This window comes from Mus pahari, chromosome 3 (assembly GCF_900095145.1).
Source record: "Mus pahari chromosome 3, PAHARI_EIJ_v1.1, whole genome shotgun sequence".
NCBI lineage: Eukaryota > Metazoa > Chordata > Mammalia > Rodentia > Muridae > Mus > Mus pahari.
In genome coordinates this window covers 17,527,124-17,547,077 of record NC_034592.1, presented here as the reverse complement: position 1 = coordinate 17,547,077, position 19,954 = coordinate 17,527,124, and the positions used below count along the sequence as shown (strand labels likewise).

The following is a 19,954-nucleotide window of genomic DNA, read 5'->3' as shown; positions in this document are numbered from 1 at the left end:
AATCGGAAGTTGTCAGGTGGCTCCATGACTAAGATTGGCCCTGTGTGTACAAGATCCTGTATCTTCACTTCCATCACACAAAGAGGGAGAGAGCACAGCCAGCAGTGCAAGCCGATTGTTGCCAACAACCCTGACCTAACCCTAACCCACTTACTGAAGAAAGCTTGAAAACCTCAAGAAGTGTAAAGTATGTGGACTGGGCAGTGGTGGCTCACGCCTTTGATCCCAGACCTCAGGAGGCAGAGGCAGGTAGATCGCTGTGAGTTCAAAGCCAGCCTAGTCTACAGAGGGAGTTCTAAGACAGCCAAAGCTACAGAAAGAAACCCTGTCTCCAAAAACAAAACGAAAAGGTATGTATGTTGGTGTGATGCTGGTGTATGACACGGGGCCCAGGGCCTTGTGCTTACAAACAAAACCAAGCCAAGATCAGTACATCAGTGATTCCAGTCTGCTGACGCCTCTCCGTTTGCAGTATCTGGCCAGTGCTCCACTAAGCACTATTGGGATCTAGTAGTTCTGGAAGGTGCTGCTAAATAAGCACCACACCAGATCAAGAGTGACCGGCAGGCCTTCATTGACTTTGTTAAACAGGTACGACAAGGCCCTAAGAAAGGAAGGCCTGGCCTGAGATCCAGGCCCAGAAAGACCGGAGTCCCAGGGTTCTTTCTGCTTTCCCGAAGAGAAGAGGTTGGAGGTTAGACACTCAGGCCTGGAGGGGACTGGGTGACCTGAGCAGGTCACTCGCCCTTTGCTGGTCTCTAGTCCTGGATGCATATACATCGCAGAGACTCTCTCCTTGTAAGGACTAGGAGACAAAGCTGAGTGGTGAGTTCCCACTGAATGTTGCTCACTATTGTTATGTGTCACTACACCAAGCACGGTGGAGTGCCCTTGATGGCTTTCTGCAGGGCTGTTAGCGAGAGCATGATAGATAAAGTCATTTTGTGAGCCAAAGAGGCCTCAGCAGTTAAGAACACTGCTCTTGTAGACAGGTGCTCACTTCCCAGCAGGCACACAGCAGCTCACACCCCTGCAACTCCAGCTCTAGGATATCCAACACCTATTCTAACCTTCATAGGTACTGCACACATGCAGTGCAGACATATGTACAAAGTACCCATACACATAAAATACATTTTAAGTCGTTTTTATTCAGTGCCTTTCACAGTAACATCCATCCAAGAGAAAACTGAGACTCAAACAGAATACTTGCACGGCTGAGCAGCCACTTCAGAAAGCTGGGTTGAGACAGAAAGGTATATGGAGAAAAAATTTTGGAAGAAGACCCTCGTTCAGTCTGGGCTCCTGCCCTCATTTCTACTTCTTGGCTCCCTGTCTGCTGGACCAAGGTCACAGACACCATCAGAAAGAAAGTCCATAGAGGAAGACGTGCCCTTGAATTGCGGCCAGAGAGCCTCGTGTTGTCAGCATCCCTTGGGGACTGGCCCTGTCTTGCCAGGGCCTTTAGCTGTAGAGTGGTGGGAAGGGCAGCTCCGGTGTGGGCTGGAGCCTGCAGAGAGTACAAGAGGTGCTGCAGCTGGACTTTGGCAACTTTGTGAGTTCTTTCTTCCACCCTTCTCCACCCTAACCCCCTAACACTACATAGGAGAGAAAACAATAGGGGAAAAGGGTGACCTTATCATTAAATTACTTCCTGCTGATTAGGCTAATCAAGTTCCTTGGGGCAAGTTTGATCTTCACAATCAAGATATCTAATTTGTGATTTTTTTTTTCTTCTCCTTTTTATCCCCCCCCCTTTGGTTTTTTTCGAGTCGTGTTTCTCTGTGCAGGGTCAAAGGGGCAAGCATCTACTTCAAGAACGGTCCATCAAGAACTTTAGTCTGACCTTCAAGAACCTGCTGGATGCACACTGCTGCTGACATCCAAGCCCATACCGTGCCACCACCAACCATGCTGCACTTCAAACTCAGAAATCCGCCTGTCTCTGCCTCCCAAGTGCTGGATTTTTTTCTTCTTAACCAAGACCAACAACTCACCTGCCTCTTAAGGCCCTAGCGTTTATAGACTCTCTGAAAAGCCCCCGAAACCCAGGTGTCACACAATCACAGAAACTAACTGATGCTGGCAAAACCACGCCCCCGCTAGAGCACAAGGCAAATTGTAGTTAGCTGCTGAGGACAGTCTTCAGTAGCCTCATATCTCATACCTGAGATTAAAACAAATTTATTCGCATAATATTTGTGTGTGTGTGTTTTTTTTGTTTTGTTTTGTTTTGTTTTTGGTTTTTCGAGACAGGGTTTCTCTGTGTAGCTAAAGGCATGCGCCACCACGCCTGGCTATTTGTGTGTTTTTTTAAAGAAACTAAACTACAAAGCTGTCACTACAATTTTGGGCTTAAGGGATCACTGTGCTTAGCCTAAAGGGTCTTCTCGGGAGGTTCTCTGGGGAACATACCAACCTTGGTACCTACCAATTTCCTGGGCTCCAGACAGTGCCAGCAGCCTCCATGAGGTGGACAGTGTAGGCCTGGCGGGAGTGGCCGGAAAGGTTCTGCTCACTCTTATGCACCACTTCTCCATGGATCAGAACCAGACCCCCTTGGGGAATACCACGCAGTTACCAGCAAGTCTCCACCAACCCCGTAGCAAGCAATCTTCTTGCCAAGGGAATAAGGAACATGGCCCTCCTTCTGCAAAGGGAGAAGTGTCCCTTCCTGTCCTTAGGAACTCAGGCTGTCACTCATGCTCCCTCCTGGAGCTGAGGCCATGCTGTTAGAGAGATTCCTGTGGCGTCAAGTCTTTTCCACTGTGACCTGCTGTGGGAAGCCTTATGAAGGGCCCTCACAGGCCAGGTGTGGCAGGGCAAGTCTTTAATCAATACCAGCACTTGGAAGGCAGAGGTAGGCAGCCTCAAAAGCTGGGGTTGGGGGGCTCCCCTTCCCTAGATAGACTGAGTTGGCATCAAGTATCCCCTTACCATAAGGAAAACCAGGCACTACCTAACAACACACATGGAACACTGTGCACCTCATACGTTCCCTGTAATTGACCCAAATTGATTGCCTTCTACCTGGGAACACCGAGGGTCAAAGGGGCAAGCATCTACTTCAAGAAACGGTCCATCAAGAACTTTAGTCTGACCTTCAAGAACCTGTTGGATGCACACTGCTGCTGACATCCAAGCCCCATACTGTGCCACCACCAACCATACTACATACAATGTCAAGGCTCTCAGATGGCAGGCACCACAGGGAGCCTTTGTATGCAAGGAGTGGGCAAACACAGAACACTATGCATGGCCACCTGTCCCCCTGCACTCTGCACCTCACCTACCTCTCCTCACTGGCAAAGGCACAAAGAGGTCGCTAGCCCAGGCTGGATCTGACCCGAGGAAGCTGGTGCCAGGCCCGGAGTCTGAAGGGGCTCGGATCATCCTTCTTGACACCCCATCTGTGGACCAACATGGAGCCTTAAGTCACTCTTTGTGTATGTTCTTCTCCCTGGAGATGGGTGGGCAGGCATAAACAGTGTCCTCACGGGTATGGGAGCCAGGGATGAACCAGAGGCAACCGTTCTCAAGCGTGGCATCCTCCATCGCAATCCATAGGCCCAGCACTCGGCCTAGGGGCTCCGTGTAGAGGAAGGTAGCATCCTGGTGAGGGGAGACTAGGGGACCCACCCAGAAGTAAGGTACAAGGCCTTTGGCCAGGCCTCACCTCACCCTGGCCAGGCTCTCATTTCATGTCCTTCCAGGGTTAGCCTATCCATCTCCAGTCAAGAGTCTCACCACTGCCTGGCCTACAAGCTCGAAGCAAAGACTGCACCTCTGAAGGTTTCCATCTCTTCCACTGTAGAGTGGTTCCAACCCGCTTCAAAGGCCTGCTAGAGCTCTGTCGGATAACCTGCTAAAATTACCTAGAACAGGACAGACAGCTGGAGAGATGACTTGTTTTGTTTTGGTTTTGGTTTTTTTCGAGACAGGGTTTTTCTGTATAGCCCTGACTGTCCTGGAACTCACTTTGTAGACCAGGCTGGTCTCGAACTCAAAAATCCACCTGCCTCTGCCTCCTGAGTGCTGGGATTACAGGCATGTGCCACCACGCCCGGCTCTATAATCTTTTTTTAAAATATTTAATTTATATAAGTACACTGTAGCTGTCTGCAGACACACCAGAGAGGGCATTGTATCCCATTACAGATGGTTGTGAGCCACCATGTAGTTGCTGGGAATTGCACTCAGGACCTCTGAAAGAGCAGTCGGTGCTCTTAGCCACTGAGCCATCTCTCCAGCCCCATATATAATCTTTTTAAAAGTTGCTCAGCACAAGGTCAACCTTGTAATGCTTTAAAAAAAAAAAAAAAAAAAGAGCCGGGCCTGGGGGCGTAGGCCTTTAATCCCAGCACTCGGGAGGCAGAGGCAGGCGGATTTCTGAGTTCGAGGCCAGCCTGGTCTACCAAGTGAGTTCCAGGACAGCCAGGACTATACAGAGAAACCCTGTCTCGAAAAACCAAAAAAAAAAAAAAAGTAGCTAAGTTTAACCAGCCACATCATGGAGACCACCATTCTTATCTGCTTTTCAGAGACAGGATTTCTTTCTCTGTGTAGCTCTGGCTGCTCTGGAACTCACTCTGTAGACCAGTCTGCCCTGAACTCAGAAATCCTCCTGCCTCTGTTTCCTGAGTGCTGGGATTAAAGGCACACGCCACCACTGCCCTGCTAAAGCCTCTGTTAACCAGGGATAAGCAGATTTGAATCACCAACGGCCCACCCCCAGGATAAGCTGGGAACATGATCAGAGCAGTGGCACCAACTATGAATGGCCAAGCCACAACATTTCTTCCTTCTGTTTTGTTTTGTGACAGGGTCTAGCCATGTAGCCCAGGTTAGCCTGAAACTCACAATCCTGTCTCATCCTCCAGGATACTGGGACTGCAGGTTTGTGCCACTAGACCCAGACAGCATCCATATTTGCATGGTAGGTAGGTGTTCTCGCACTGACACATAGCCCTAGCCCTCTTTACCCTTGTTTTGAGACAGGGTCTTCTCAGTAAGTTGCCAATGCTAGTGACTCCTGAGAAGCTGGGATTACAGGCTTGATGTCACAGGCACGAGTATCCTCTCTTACAAGTCAGGAGACACAGCCCCTGTCCATTTGCACCCACTGTTTAAAGCCCCCTGTGATGATGCCAGGCTAACACTGGATGGAGATGGCCCGGGAGAGGGTCTCAGTCTACAGTATCAAGTGTCACCTTCATTCTTATAAGCATCCATAGGGACTTTGAAATCCCCAGTGTTACCCTGGGAGGGGCCCTCTGGTGCTGTGTGGGAGGCTGGTCACAAGGAGTCAGACCCGAGCTTGTGCCAAGCACAGGGCTGCATGTGAGTGGAGCAGCAGAGGCATCTGCGCAGAATGCCACCCACCGTGGAGCCCTGAAACTCCTTCTATCTGCAATCACATGCTGAGGGATTTGGGAAACAGTGTTATTAAAAATAAATGCCTCTGCCTCCTGGAGTGCTGTGGTGCTGGGGTAAAAGGAGCACTCCACCACCTCAGACAGAAGTAAAACTGGCTTGTTTGTTCTTGGTTGGTTGGTTGGTTTTTGTTTTTTTCCAGACAGTTTCTCTGTGTCGCCCTGGCTGTCCTGGAATTCACTCTGTAGACCAGGCTGGCCTCAGAGAAACCCTGTCTCAAAGAAAAACAAAACCAAGAATATCTCAGGGAGGGTTAGGGTTCCGGCTACAACCAGCTATTGGAATTGGGAGCACTGTGCCAGGGGTTCTAGGGACCCTTCCCCAGTCTTGCAGGGATGGAAGGTGGCTATTCCTCCCTGGCTCAGGTTTGCCCATCCCACAGACCCTGAGAGAAGTGTTTTTCCTCCCTTCAAACACCAGATGGCCACTGATGTCCCATCTCCAGCCCAAGGCCTTTGATGGCCCCCACAGCACAGCTGCCTCGTCTCAGCTCACCTTCGCCGCCAACATGAGGTTGCTGCAAGAGAGGGCAAGGATGTGGTGAGAGTGGAGGAGAGCAGACACGCTGGATCTGAGTCTTGTAGGTCCTTCAGCCCTGCATGAGAGCACCCAACTACTGAGTACCTACTGTGCACTCAGTCTAGGAGGGCAGCATAGAGACTTAGGTAGTTTCTTAGACAAGGCAGCACTGAGGTGGCCCTTGAGAGCCGAGAGCAGAACAGAGAGCACGGGGTTCCCTTGGCTTCTTCTTTTTCTTTTTCTTTTTGGTTTTTCGAGACAGGGTTTCTCTGTATAGCCCTGGCTGTCCTAGAACTCACTCTGTAGACCAGGCTGGCCTTGAACTCAGAAATCCACCTGCCTCTGCCTCCCAAGTGCTGGGATTAAAGGTGTGCGCCACCACCGCCCAGCCCCTTGGGTTCTTTTAAACAGGTTTTCTTGAGCATCCCTGCAGCACCCAGCACCTTAGCCAGAGGCCAGCCTTATGTGCCCTCCCCACAACCTAACCAACGCCAGCAGTTTCTGGTCTATTGTAAGGTAAAGCTTTGTATGAATAGTCTTCCATCTTACAGGGGGAAACGGAGTTAGAGAAGGCTGCGGAGCTCACCTTAAAGATATACATGCTCTGTACCACCACTGGCATCTGGAGGCCCAGACTTCTAACCAAAGCCTAGAAGATGAAAGCCACACGCCACCAGCCTGATCATTCGTATGTGCCCCTCACACCTCCCCACCCTCACCTCCAGCACCCACTCACCTGCACCTTGGGAGAGTGTGTGATGCTCCTGAAGACGGGATCATGGGCATGCAGAGCTATGGACCAGAGATGGATTCATGGGCTAGCCTCAGCCCCTGTGTATCCCTCCCACACCCTGGACACTAAAGTCAGGCCTCATTTTGGAATTCTCACGTATTTGAAACTTTATGCTTGTTTATAGCTAAGTAAAGGGGACACAGACACCTTGACCTTACTCTATCCAGGGCCTTATTCCTTTCTTCTTTTATTATGCTTTTGCAACAGGGTCTTGTGTCACCCGGGATAGCCTGGACTTACTGTGTACTAGAAGATGACCTTGAACTTCCCATCCTCCTGCTCCAACCCCTGAGTGCTGCCACTGAAGACACAGGCCACCATGCCTGTGCTAGGGATTAAACCCTGGCCTTCATGTGTACTACACAAACACTCCACCAACTGAGCTATACCTCTGGTCTGCCTATGGCCTTATTTGGGACCTCCTGGGCACCTGGAAACCTCATCCCAGCCCTGACTCCCCATACCTCATAGAGTCAGAAGGACCCATTTCTTATAGCAATCTCAGGACTGCCCCTGAGTCTGTGAGAACTCAGACAATAGTCCTCCCTGCAAGCCTCAGTCTCCTTCTCTATAAAGTGGGGCGAGAAGAACAGCTGTGTCCCCAGAGGTGCCGTAGGGCTCAGTGGGCTAAGGAGTGTGCGACAGCAGCCCAGATCCTACCCTGAGATGATCCCTTATCATAAGCATCTGCAATTGCTATTACAAAACAAAATTATTTAATGACCCTGGATTGTATATTTTGAAATGCTAATGATGAACTAGGTATTATGGTGAACACCCGTAGTCCCCACACTAGGGAGGCTGAAGCAGTAGGTTGGCAAGTTCCAGGCTAGCCTGGATTAGACAAAGAAAAAACAGAAAAGCAAATCAAAACAGAGAGCCAGTGAGCTGGCTCAGTGGGTAAATGTACCCGCCACCAAGCCTGACAACCCAAGTTCACAGCACAGAAAAAGAAATGTCTCCTCCAGGTTGTCCTCGGACATCCACGCGTCCCCCACAGCACACTCATGAGGACGCACTCCCACTCCAACCAGTTCTCAGACACACACAGAGGGGGCAGGGAGGGAGGAAGACCAAAGAGATGTTTAATTTAAAAAAAGCGTCTAAGGAGCTGGAGAGATGGCTCAGCGGTTAGGAGCACTGACTGCTCTTCCAGAGGTCCTGAGTTCAAATCCCAGCAACCACATGGTGGCTCACAACCATCTGTAATGGGATCTGATGCCCTCTTATGGTGTGTTTGAAGAGAGCGACAGTATACTCACATATATAAAAATAAATAAATCTTTTTTTAGAAAGTCTAAAAATAAATTGTAATGTGTCATCTTGAGAAAAAGGTAAGAGTTTGCATACTTGACTTGGAGGTCTTAGAATGAGGACTGGGATGTCACATCAGGTGTCCCTTAAAGAAACTCCAGGAGGGCTGGAGAGATGGCTCAGTGGTTAAGAGCATTGACTGCTCTTCTGAAGGTCCTGAGTTCAAACCCCAGCAACCACATGGTGGCTCGCAACCATCTGTAATGGGATCTGATACCATCTTATGGTGTGTCTGAGGTCAGCTACAGTGTACTTACATATAACAATAAATAAATCTTTGGAACCAGAGCAAGCAGAGGTCCTGAGTTCAATTCCCAGCAACCACATGATGGCTCACAACCATATCTGTACAGCTACAGTGTACTCATATATATAAAATAAATACATAAATCTTTTAAAAAGAGAGAGAAAGAAACTCTAGCAAGTAATTGGAGCCAGAACCCCCCATGCCTAGGGATCATTCCCAGAGCAGGCAGTAGAGCAGGCAGCAGGCTCTTGGGAGCCACACAAGTGGACCCCTTTCTCAGCTGGGGCTCACCAGTGATCAACAGCAAAGGATGCAGAACACTGAGGCAGAGGAGAGCCTGTGGCCAGAGCCATGTGGCCAATACCATCTTTTTATTTTGTTTTGTTTTGTTGACACGGTGTTTCTCTATGTGGCCCTGGCTGTCCTGGAACTCACTCTATAGACCAGGCTGGCCTCGAACTCAGAGATCTGCCTGCCTCTGTGTCCTGGGGACCACTACCACCCAGCTAACTGCCATCTTCTGACGGCATTTGGCCCTAAGTCTCCTAAACTCTTCAGATCTCGGCTACCCTACCTGCTTTTCTGCACTTCCGGGACCCTGCTTACCATGGCCAATTTTGTTGATAGATTTCTCAGGAGGGACCAAGAAATTTCCTGTGGTATAAAAAACAGACAAAGGCAGAAGACCTGGGACCCGACTTCCATCAGGCAGCTGATCTCAGCTTTTCCCAGCCCCAGGAGTTAGCCACCCTGACCCAGCCCACGAACCCTCGTGCCTCCAAACCTTTCTCATCAAAAACGCCCTTTTCAAAGAAGAATCGGATCTTGTCGCCGCTGCTCAAGAAGTAGTCTGTCTTGCCCTATGGAGGGGGCGTAGGAGGGAGAAGAGCTGAGTGACAGAGCAGGGCAGGATCAGGAGCCACCTACCCACACAGGACTACAGATGCCTCCTGGGGGGCTTCTCAAGCATGGCCGCTGATGTTTGGTCGATCAGCTAAAGCCTAAAGCCACAAACTGGGATTTCCTGAACATCTCTTATTACAGATGCTCCTTAAGTTACCATGGAGCCTTGACAGTTGAAAATCTTTTTTTCCTTTTTCTTTTCTTAAGATTTACTTATTATTGTATCTAAGTACACTGTAGCTGACTTCAGACACACCAGAAGAGGGCATCAGATCCCTTTACAGATGGTTGTGAGCCACCATGTGGTTGCTGGGGTTTGAACTCAGGACCTTCTGAAGAGCAGTCAGTGCTCTTATCCACTGAGCCATCTCACCAGCCCCTAAGTTGAAACTCTTACAGATCAAGAATGCCTTTTGCATATGTACAGGTATGGGGCAGAGGACAACCTTAGGTGCCATTCTTCCAGGCCCATCTTCACTGTTCTCACTGAGACAGGGTCTCTCACTGGCCCAAGATTCACTAAGTAGACTAGGTTAGCCAGCCAGCAAGCCCTAAGAATCCATCTGCCTGCCCATCTCCAGCAGGAGGACTACAGGGGTGCGCCCCAGTTGTTTTTAAATGGGGTGAGCACCTCTGGCTTATCGTGACCCCTCTGCCACAAGTCTGGCTCACCCTATGCCCAAGGTCATGAAGCTATATAAAAGTAACTTTTATTCGCCTAAAGTAATTGTCATCTCAGAGGTTTGCTCCTCTATGTCTGCTCACCTAGGCCTAGTCCTAGAAGCCTCTAGCCGCCATGCAATCTGATCTAGGCCTAGAAGGTTTTCAGCCTCTGAGACTTGCTGCTGAATAAGCTCACCCTTTCTTGTTCTTGCTGGTTCGACTCAGCTGAATTAAATCCTCTTCAAGCTGACTGATTCAGTCTGGCTCCTCCCTTGGCCTTTGACTGAATTGCTCTGCTTGACCTCATACTAACTTTGGCAATAGGTTCTAATCTGACTCCTTCTTATTGTCTGGCTCTTCTGTCTTCACCTGTGTCTAACTTGCTCTCTCTTCAACCTGTCTCTGTAAACTCTCCTGGTAACACTGCCCCCCCCCCCACTCTGTGCCGCACTCTCCTAAGCAGCCTGTTCTCATGAGAGTTGTGCAGATCCTACTCTGTCAAATCTTTGTCTGCCGCTCAATGAGACATTACTTTCAAACATGGGCACTTCCTTCTACAAACTAACTTGACCTTCATCTTGAGGGATTAAAGGCATGTATTAAGGGCGTGTCTATATTCTAGTCAGAGGGGTTAAAGCTGTGTGCTAAGAGCTGAGCCACATCACAACTAGAAATAGTTTTTTTTTTCCAGTAAACAACACAATCTCCGGGTTTGCATTGTGATTAAATATCCTGCAACAAAGCCACGTGACCAGAGACTGAACCATCTGAAACACAGAGCCCAATAAACCAATCCTCCTTCTGATGGCCAGGTTTTGTCACAGCAAGAAGTCACTGTTACAGCTGATAGCTGAACAGCCTTAAACATATGAAGAAAACTTACATTAGCAGGTGGTTGTGCCTATTTTACATTAAACATCTTAGATGATGTGTGGAGTCCTGAGCTAAAAATGACACAACAATTGTGGCCGACAGATCTCTGTGTGATTGAAGCCAGCCTGGGCTACACAGCAAGTTCCAGGACAAACAAGGCTATAAAACAAGACCCTGTCTCAAAACAAACAAGCAAACATTCTATCTGAACAGTGCTGGCAACACATACATACATTACAAAACCTTGCTGTGTCTCCTACAGAAGGCGCCGCTCCCTGCCTCCGCCCAGCACTGCAGCTGTATTGCCCGGGAAAAGAACAAAGTTTAAGTGCAAAGTTATTGCTTCTTAGGACTGGGAAGATGGCTCAGTGAGCTCTTCTAAGAACCCAAGTTCAATTCCCAGCACCCCAAACTGCACCACCACCACCATCTCCTCTCCTTCTTCCTCCTCCTCCTCTTCTTCTTCTTCATCCTTCATTTGTTTCTGTTTTTGTTTTTTGTTTTTGTTTTGTTTTGTTTTGTTTTGTTTTTGCGACACAATTCCTCCGTATAATAGCCCTGGCTGTCCTAGAACTCACTTTGTAGAGTGACCAGCCTAGCACTCGCCTTCCTCTGTGTCCTGTGTGGTGTTTTGCCCATATGTATATCTGTATGAGAGTATTGTGCCCCTGGAACTGGAAGTACAGACAGTTATGAGCTATCATGTGGGAACTGGAAGCTGGGCTTGAACCTTGGTCCTCTGGAAGTGCAGCCAGTGTGCTCAAACAATGAGCTATGTCTCTAACATCACCCTTTCTTCTTTCAACACTCCTACCTCTTCTTGAGGGCTGGTGAGATGGCTCAGCAGTTAAGAACACTGACTGCTCTTCCGAAGGTTCTGACTTCAAATCCCAGCAACCACATGGTGGCTCACAACCACCTGTAATGAGATCTGATGCCCTCTTTAGGTTTGTCTGAAGAAAGCTACAGAGTACTTATGAGTAATAATAAATAAAATTTTTTTTTAAGAGTCTTCTTGGTGGGGCTGGAGAGATGGCTCAGCGGTTAGGAGCACTGACTGCTCTTCCAAAGGTCCTGAGTTCAATTCCCAGCAACCACATGGTGGCTCACAACCATCTGTAATGGGATTTGATGCCCTCTTCTGGTATCTGGTATGTCTGAAGACAGCTATGATGTACTCATACATATAAATTACATATATATATGAGTCTTCTCGGTAAGTAGTTAGGGAGAGGGACAGGGCTCGGCCCCTCATTCCTTAGAGTGTGTCTGTCCTGCTAGTTGTTAAAATACTCAGTCGGCTATGTGTCTCCCTCCTTCTAAAGACTCCAGCCATCCTCTCCCCTCTGGGAGAAAGTAGTTTCTGCCGGCTGTAATTCTATTTATGCCCACCAGATGGCAGAAGCCCCTTGGCATCCGTATAAAGTGAGCCCTGTTGCCCGAACCACTAAAAAATTCAGACTAAGAAGGGTTAAGGGAACTGGTTGGAAGAGCCACCTATCCTGCTGAACTGTGACAGTCTGAGGAAGCAAGTGGCGTTCCTAGTCTGGCTGGGAGATGACTCACCCAAGAGTGGCCTATCACAGGGCTCACTCTGCTCACAGAGAGTTCTTTGTGACCAGAGAATGTAAGAAACCGCAGCAGGTCAATGACCAGCATCGTTTGATATCGGAGAGGTGGATTCAAGTCTCTATCAGTTACAAACTGTGTGGTTAGAGCAACACAATATTACCCAGAGAAAAGCCCAGCTTTTCCCATTGCCAATCGAGAATAATAATAGCCACCTTATAAATGCATAGTGCAGAGGGCTACAGCACAGCTTTTAGCCTGGTACCCGGCATACAGATGGCTGAGGTCTGATCCCTTATCAGAAGTCTGTGTGTGGCCTTAGGGTCCTCCTGTCCAGACTGCTGCCTAAAACTGAGCACCCACCAAAACCAGATGCCCACCCTCATCGCCCCAGGTACCTGCCTGGGTTTGAAGCTGCTCATCTTCCTGGGTGGAAAATTCTGTCCGGCAGTGCAGAGGGACGTCCATCCCAGCCACAATCTCACCGATCCTCTGCTGCATGGTCACACACTCGTCTGCTGTGAAGAATCCTTCCAACAGCAGAAACCCATCCTCCTGGAACTGCAGGAGGGACACGACTCAGGCTCCCTGCGCCCTCGCCCATTCCTTACATCCATGTTGGACCACAAACCCGAACCAAGATCAAGTGTCCTGCTCCTGGCTCTGCCCCGCATCCTGGACATGGGCATCCGGTGCTGAATGAGGAGAAGTCAATACTGGCTGCTTGCATCTTAGCAAGGAAAGAGAAGTGGCAGCTACCTCTGCTCTTGCCCTCCGATGGGTTTGGCACATACAGAAACATGTGCTCGTTTGTGTGTTAATGTGTAGGTGTGAGTGTAGAACATGTGTGAGAACTCCAGGTGCGCATGTGCAGGGGCATCAGGAGAGGACATACGGTGCCCCCTCTTCCACTCTCTATTTCTGAGGCAGGGGCTCTCCTTGAACCTGGGCTGTGTTTTCTTCATTAGACTGGCAGCCTGTGAGCCCTGGCCATCCTGGGGTTGTAGGTGTGTGCAGCTCATTGAGTGGGTGCTGAGATTTGAACCCTGATCTTCATGCTTGCAGAAGCACTCTCAACCACCGACCCCGCCTAACTCCCTTGTTTTGTTTTTATTTGTTTGACTCTCAACCACCGACCCCGCCTAACTCCCTTGTTTTCTTTTTATTTGTTTGAAGACAGGGAGGCCTCAAACTCAATATCCTCCTGCCTCAGCCTTCTAAACACTGGCATTAGAGGTTATTCCAATACTAAGCACTGAGAGTATGAGACAGCTCTAGCAGATGGACATGTGATTATGAACCAGCCACCCTCCACCCTCACACAATTTACAGTCCAGTGAAGGAGACCCATGCACCCCTTATCATCAGACAAACATACCATCCCACACCACGCTGACTTCCAGGGAGACAGGGGCAGGGTTTGGAGAATTAAAGGCAAAGAATCTATGAGGTGAAGGGGTCAATGGGCAGCTTAGAGGAAGTGAGATTAAAGGAAGAGTAGAACATTGGGAAGCAAAGAGATAGGAAAGACCATTAAAGACAGAACAGGATGTACAAAACCTGTGGGCACTGGATGACTGGGAAATTGGGAAGGGCTGGAGCACAGGGTGAGGGGAGGGTGTTCAGAGGAGCAGACAGAAGGGAGACCGAATGGGCTCATGCTATGGCTTGTCCTGTAACCCCAAACGCATGCATTGCGTTACTCAGTGTGCGCCAGCAGGAGACTGCCAGGACGCTTGAATCAGCACTAGCACAAGGAAGGACAAGGCTAGAAAGTCCCCAGTCACAGGACCTAGCTGGCTTTCTCCTGAGTGTGGGGGGAGGCTAGGGGTTGTGAACACAGATGTCTTATTCTGACTTTGCCCCAAGTCTCTTTATTCTGAGGCTAGCCTAAGGTGCTGAGGCACACTGTTTGTGTGACTGGGGTGCCTCTCAGAAACCGACTGCTTGCTAGCATGTACAGGGACTGGCTTCTGTCCCCAGCACTGAGAACAAACAGAACCAACACAGTAAGGGTCAGAAAGCAAGGATGTAAGTGTGGCCAGGCATGGTGGCCCACACCTTTAGCCCCAGCACCTAGGAAGCAGAGGCAGCAGAGCCCTGTGAGCTGATGGGTAGCCTGCTCTACAGACTGAGTTCTAGGCCAGAGCAAACACACAGCAACAAACCAGCACTCAGGGTTAACACAGGGAGGCCCTCCACTCTTGGAATCACAAAAACCGAACAGAAGTTCAGCAAAAGCCAGGCATGGTGGCGCACGCCTTTAATCCCAGCACTCGGCAGAGGCAGGAGGATTTCTGAGTTTGAGTCCAGCCTGGTCTACAAAGTGAGTTCCAGGACAGCCAGGGCTACACAGAGAAACCCTGTCTCGAAAAAAAAAAAAAAAAAAAAAAAAGTTCAGCAAAAACTGTACAGAAATATACTGACATGGGGCTTTGTCCCTGGATAGAAAGCCAATGAGACAAAAGGAAAAGACAGACAGACTTTCACTACATATTTAGCCACAGACAAATTTGGGAACTGTGGCAGCAGTGGCAGCTCTCAGAAGAGAGTGGGTCTGTGTGAGTGCGTGTGGGTTTGGGTGATGAGTGTGTGTCTGTGTGGTATGTGTGTGCTTTTATGCATGTGTCTCTGTGTGTATGCGCACACAGGTGCATTTGTGTGTGAGTGTGTGTGTGTGTGGTGTGTGCATGCATATGTATGTGTTTGTGAGTGTGTGTAGTATGTGTATGTGTGTGCATTTGTATGGTGTGTGTATGTGTGGTATGAGTGTCTGTGTGTGTGAGTGTGTTGGTGTGTGTGTGTGTAGTCTCTTTGTATGTGTGTGTTTATGTGTGGTGATATGTGTAATGTGTTTGTGTATGTTTTGATGTGTATGGTGTATGTGGCATGCATATATGTAGTGTGTTTCTGTGTATGTAGTATGTGTGTGTGTTTGTATATAATGCAGTGGGGGGGATGTGCTGTATGTATGGGATGTGTGTGGTGTGTGTTTGTGTGGTATGTGTATGTGTGGTGTGTGTATGTGTAGTGTGTGTCTGTGTTGTGTGTATGTGGTGTGTGTGTAGACTGTATGTGCGTGTCTGTATTGTAGTGTGTATGATGTTTGTGTGTGGTGATATGTGGTATGCATGTATGTGGTGTGTTGGTGTGTGTGGTATGTGTGTGTGGGTGTTTAGGTGTATGGTGATGGTGTGTGTTTGTGTATGTGTGTGTGTGGTGTGTGTGTGTGGTGTTTGTGTGTGTGTTGTGAGTGTTGTGATCAAATCTTGGAGCCTCTAGCAAGCACTCAACTGCTAAGCCACAACCACAGCTCCAGGAGGGACTTTGAAACAAAGATCCTAAGGCTAGATCTAATACATTAACAGTCCTGCCATATGAGATTGTGGGTGGTTATTTTAAAGTGTGCGTAGTCCACTCCCTATATGGTAGGCTTCCATAATGGGCTGACCTAGCTACTGGCCTGCCCTATCCAGGACTTCAACAGGGGCTAGCTGGATTAGATAATCAAAATTGTGGTTTCTCTACCTCCTAGCCCCAACCCCCACCTTACTGGACCTGGGGAGGTGGCACCTGGGGAGGTGGCCGTTGTGATCACAGAAGTTAGGGTTGATACCAGGGAGCCGTCTCTCCTTTGTGAAATATCAGAGGCAGTTCAAGGGTCACTATAGAGGTCTGCACCCTCCAAGCCACAGGCCCCTACCTTCTTGAGTTGTGAGGGACTCAGGCAGGCCATGGGGAATACCGCAGGGCTCAGCTGGCTCAGCTCGATGGCTCCAGCGCTGGACAGGAGAAAGTTCAGGGGAGGGGAAGGGGACGGAAAGACCAGTGACTGAGGCCCAGAAGGATTTAACTCTTACCTACCCAGGAAATATTCAACCCCACTGCTCCACCCTCCCAAACAAATCCAGCCTGTGCCTTCCACCAGGGCCCAGTCCCTCCCCTTGCTCCTCCCCCATTTCTGACCTTGGAGGTGGGCCCAGTCTCCAGTTAATCCAGGATTAGCTTTTACCTGTTTTCTTTCACAGGCTGACTTGATCCCTCACGTTTTTCTCTAAAATTCACTCCCGGGCAGTACTAGTGTGTTTAGTGTGGGCAGGAGACTGCCAGGATGTTTGAGTCAGCACTAGCACGAGGAAGGAAAAGGCTAGAAAGTCCCCAGTCACAGGATCTAAGTTTACCCTAGAGGGGCATCTGTTAGACTGCAGGGCTTGGGCCCTGAGTGGCTTTGGACTGTGAAGGCCAGAGCGTCCTGGGAAGATAACTTTGTGTGCTTCTTCAGCTTTGATCTGCAGCCTCTAGATGCTGGAAGAAAGCCTATGAAGAGATGCTAAGGGAAGGCAGCTGAGCGAGCGTCCTGGGGAACGGAGCCAGAGGCCTCAGGATGAGGAAAGATAGAGATGCTCCCTGTTCTCCAGCCTCAGACCCCGGATGACTGGTGTCTACAGTGGAGTGGCAGGGTGGTCAGAACCACCTGCTGGCTCTGCAGATGACAGGGACAATGAGCTCTAAAGCCGCTCACTGGCCTTCCCAGAAATGGTGCTTTGTACAGCCAGGGGACAGAGTGTCTCAGGAGTCAGCGAGGGGACATACTGCTCGGCTGTCAAGAGCCTTGGCCCCTGACCAAGTGTTTTCTGGGCCATAACAGTGGGAGCTGCTGCTTTGTCTAGGCTGTCCAGGCCTCAAGAGAGCCAGTGAGGGCTGTGGCCACTGGCCCCTAGGGCTGAGGGAAATTCTCTCGGGTCAGGCTGGAGAAGGCTTGGAGACAGACCCGGGAATGTCACAAGGCAGGGCAGGCAGAATTTGTCCTTTCTGATGCAACCGCTGAGCAAAAACAGACACTCAACCAAGTTCCAGGAACACAGAGCAGAGAGGGCCCCCACTGCTGAGCCTGGGGACCTCACCAAAGTGGGGGGGGAGGGGCTCAGCCAGACAGGTGGTCCCTTACTTTCTCTGCAGCGGGTGATAACAGGCCAGGGTGAACAGCAAACGCTACTCATTGCTGATAAGAAGCTCGGCCTAGGATTAGTACCTAGAAAGTGCCTTCCAACTGCTTCCCCCAGTGCGACAGGGTGGGGCTGAGGGGGTGGAAATACTTTGTTTTTAAAACTATTTCTTCAGTTTCGCCAAATTTTCTAAGTTGTTCTTGTAGGTAAGGATTAGGCAGGCCCACACTGTGGCTTTAGGTAGGGTGGCGAGGCCTGTGTGGATGGGGAGGCTAAGGGGCCTCTGTTCTATTCATTCTGCTGGCCGACGGTGGTGTTTCCACATCTTTTTTTCTTCAGAAGCTAACCAGTTCCAGACTGAATTCTACAGGTCTGGGGCAGAGGCCCGAAAGTGTCTCCCAGCCCCCACTCCTACTCCTGGGTGGGGCAGGGGCAGTGGAACTGGATCAGACCGGACCAGACAGGACAGGAAGTTCCCGACTGGAGGTGTGTAAGAGGGCTTTCTGTGAGTGAAGCCCTCTGTTCAGCCTCCCTGTCTGTGAGCAGTCCACAGAGACGAGACAACTCAGGTCTGAGGACTCAGTGCCTGTGGAGCTCAGGTGTCCTCTTTGGTCACACTTTGGCCTCTTCCTCACCTAGATACTTGAGAAGGAGGGGCTCCTCATAGGCACATAGTCCAGAAGGCTGGGGGGAGACTTCTGAATGCGCTCATGCTATCGCTTGACCTGCAAGCCCAGATCCATCCACTGGAAACTTCGTTCCAGCTATTCTGATAGACCATCCAATGGCCCTCTCTGCTTCTTCTGTAGTCTGCCTACGAAACTGTGTAGTCCTTACTGGCTTTGGCCTCTGGCCAGCTTCCCGACTATACTTCCAGGCTTCTGAGCTTACGAGTGTGCCTGGAGTACACTGGGTTTAGAAGCGTAATTAAATCCAACAACTCAGGGAGGTAGGGCACAGTGGCAAGTTTTTGGTCCACCCTCACATGGATTACCCTTCCTGAGGCCAGGCTAGCCCTGAAGCTCCCAATTCCTGTGATGTTCAGAAGTGGCATGTATTCTTCACTGGGTACAGCTGTCAAATCCTGACCTTCTAGCTTCTGCAACTGTGAACCTAAGGAAGCACTCACTCCTCTGTAGATCACCCAGAAGTTAGGGGGTGTAGCTCAGCCGAGGAACAGAATGCCTGCTCCTGTTCAGCATGTTCAAGGCCTTAGGCTCTATTCATAGCAATGCCCCCTGTCCACCCCCCAATCCATACACCATTCTTATATACTACTGTATAACTACAGCCCCTTTAAATAAGCCTGCCTGTGCCACTATTATTCCAATGATGGGGAAGAGGGGGTAAGCAGAAAAACTAAAGGAGCTGGAGTCTCGTAGAGCTGAGGTCACAGAACAGTTCTCTCTCTCAGAGCCTCTGCCCTTGACCCTAGAAGGGGCCTGGAGCCAGGGAGGCCTCCCAGTGGTTGACTGCCAGCCTTACCTTTGCAGAACCATGGATTGTTGTGTGTTGGAACCCCAAGCCTCTTCTGAAAGCAGGGTAGAGACACCCAAGGCTCAGATGGGGTTATAGAGGGAAGATGGGCTTAGCTTCATGCACAAGACAACTGGGCTGGAACCAGGACTTCTGGCTGCTGGCTCCCATTCTAGATTCTTCTTCTAGCCCTGACCAATCAAAGCTCATGAGGGCCTAAATAACAAGTGTCTGGGACAGAAAATGTGCGGGCCACAGACCCCTCGTCAGGAGTTACACAGTCAAGACCAGGCCTGGAGCTTACGAGTGCTCTGTTTGGCTCAGCACATCCGGCAACTGCCTCGATGATGCTCAAGTTTCACAGGGCAGAAAAGTGAGCAGAGCCTGAGCAGTGGTCCCTCAATAGACTAGTCAGGCAGGACCAAAACACCCCAGAGAAGTGAAGGGACAACCCCAAGTTCTATGGCATGGAGACCTCCAAAGGCAATTGTGTTATAGATTTATTTGATATCTGAACTGAGTCTACAAGTCAGACCCACGTGTAACGGATTGCTTCATGGTTGTCAAAGGCTAGTGTGCAGTATTTCCAAGGGTTACATCCATGACACGACGCAGAAAACACAAATGGACGGAGACACAGACATAATCATTAAGACAAGAGACGCTAAAACGTGCCTTAGTGTCCATGTGATTGATCTAAGGCAAGGACCCTTCTAAGTGGGGACCCTAGTGATTGATCTAAAGCAGAGTGGCTGACCACCACTAGACGCTAACTGTACTGTGTGCAAACCAGGTGCCCAGTACAAACTGTCCTGGAACCCTAAAACTGGGGCCTGCCCTCCCAGTGCTGACCTCTCATGCCCAATCTGCCTCTAAATGTCAGCTCTTCACGACGGACCAGATGGTGACAGGGCTAATGTAAGCAGTAGAGGCGAGGGGTGGCACTGAGCAAACCCATGATGTGGGGACAGAGTTGGGGGAGGGGAAGCAGCTGCTCTGGGCTCCTTAACACTGTGTGTGGAGGGGCACTGTGGGGAGGAAGGGGGATAGGGGAATGGAGCACCGTTCATCTGGGAATTAGCCAGCCCAAGTCTCCCCCTCTTGGCAGCTCCAGAGCCTTCCTTTTGGCTGACAGCCATGAAAAGGGTGCCTGCCAAGGCCCATGGAGGAGGAAACAAAAACAAAAAAACAGGACACCAAAAAAAAAAAAAAAAAAAA

General features: G+C 49.8%; 1 protein-coding gene across 3 annotated transcripts; it reads right to left on the bottom strand.

Annotated features, from left to right (window-relative positions):
- Positions 1-1,134: 1,134 nt before the first annotated feature.
- Phyhd1 (phytanoyl-CoA dioxygenase domain containing 1) lies at positions 1,135-16,742 on the bottom strand. 3 transcript variants are annotated; one of them, XM_021193815.1, is made up of 12 exons: positions 16,327-16,742; positions 16,018-16,096; positions 12,717-12,875; positions 9,091-9,166; positions 8,913-8,960; positions 6,689-6,744; positions 6,539-6,601; positions 5,929-5,950; positions 3,498-3,626; positions 3,294-3,410; positions 2,432-2,558; positions 1,135-1,510 (listed from the first exon to the last, which is right to left on the bottom strand). In XM_021193815.1, exons 2-12 carry the CDS (start codon positions 16,048-16,050, stop codon positions 1,465-1,467), a joined length of 876 nt encoding a protein of 291 aa, XP_021049474.1. In that variant the 5' UTR covers positions 16,051-16,096; positions 16,327-16,742; the 3' UTR covers positions 1,135-1,464. The 3 variants fall into 3 exon arrangements, with proteins under 3 accessions (XP_021049474.1, XP_021049477.1, XP_029392903.1); XM_021193818.1 differs by lacking the exon at positions 6,539-6,601 and having other exon boundaries at positions 6,695-6,744; XM_029537043.1 differs by lacking the exons at positions 16,018-16,096; positions 16,327-16,742 and having other exon boundaries at positions 12,713-12,834.
- Between the last annotated feature and the right edge of the window lie 3,212 nt (positions 16,743-19,954).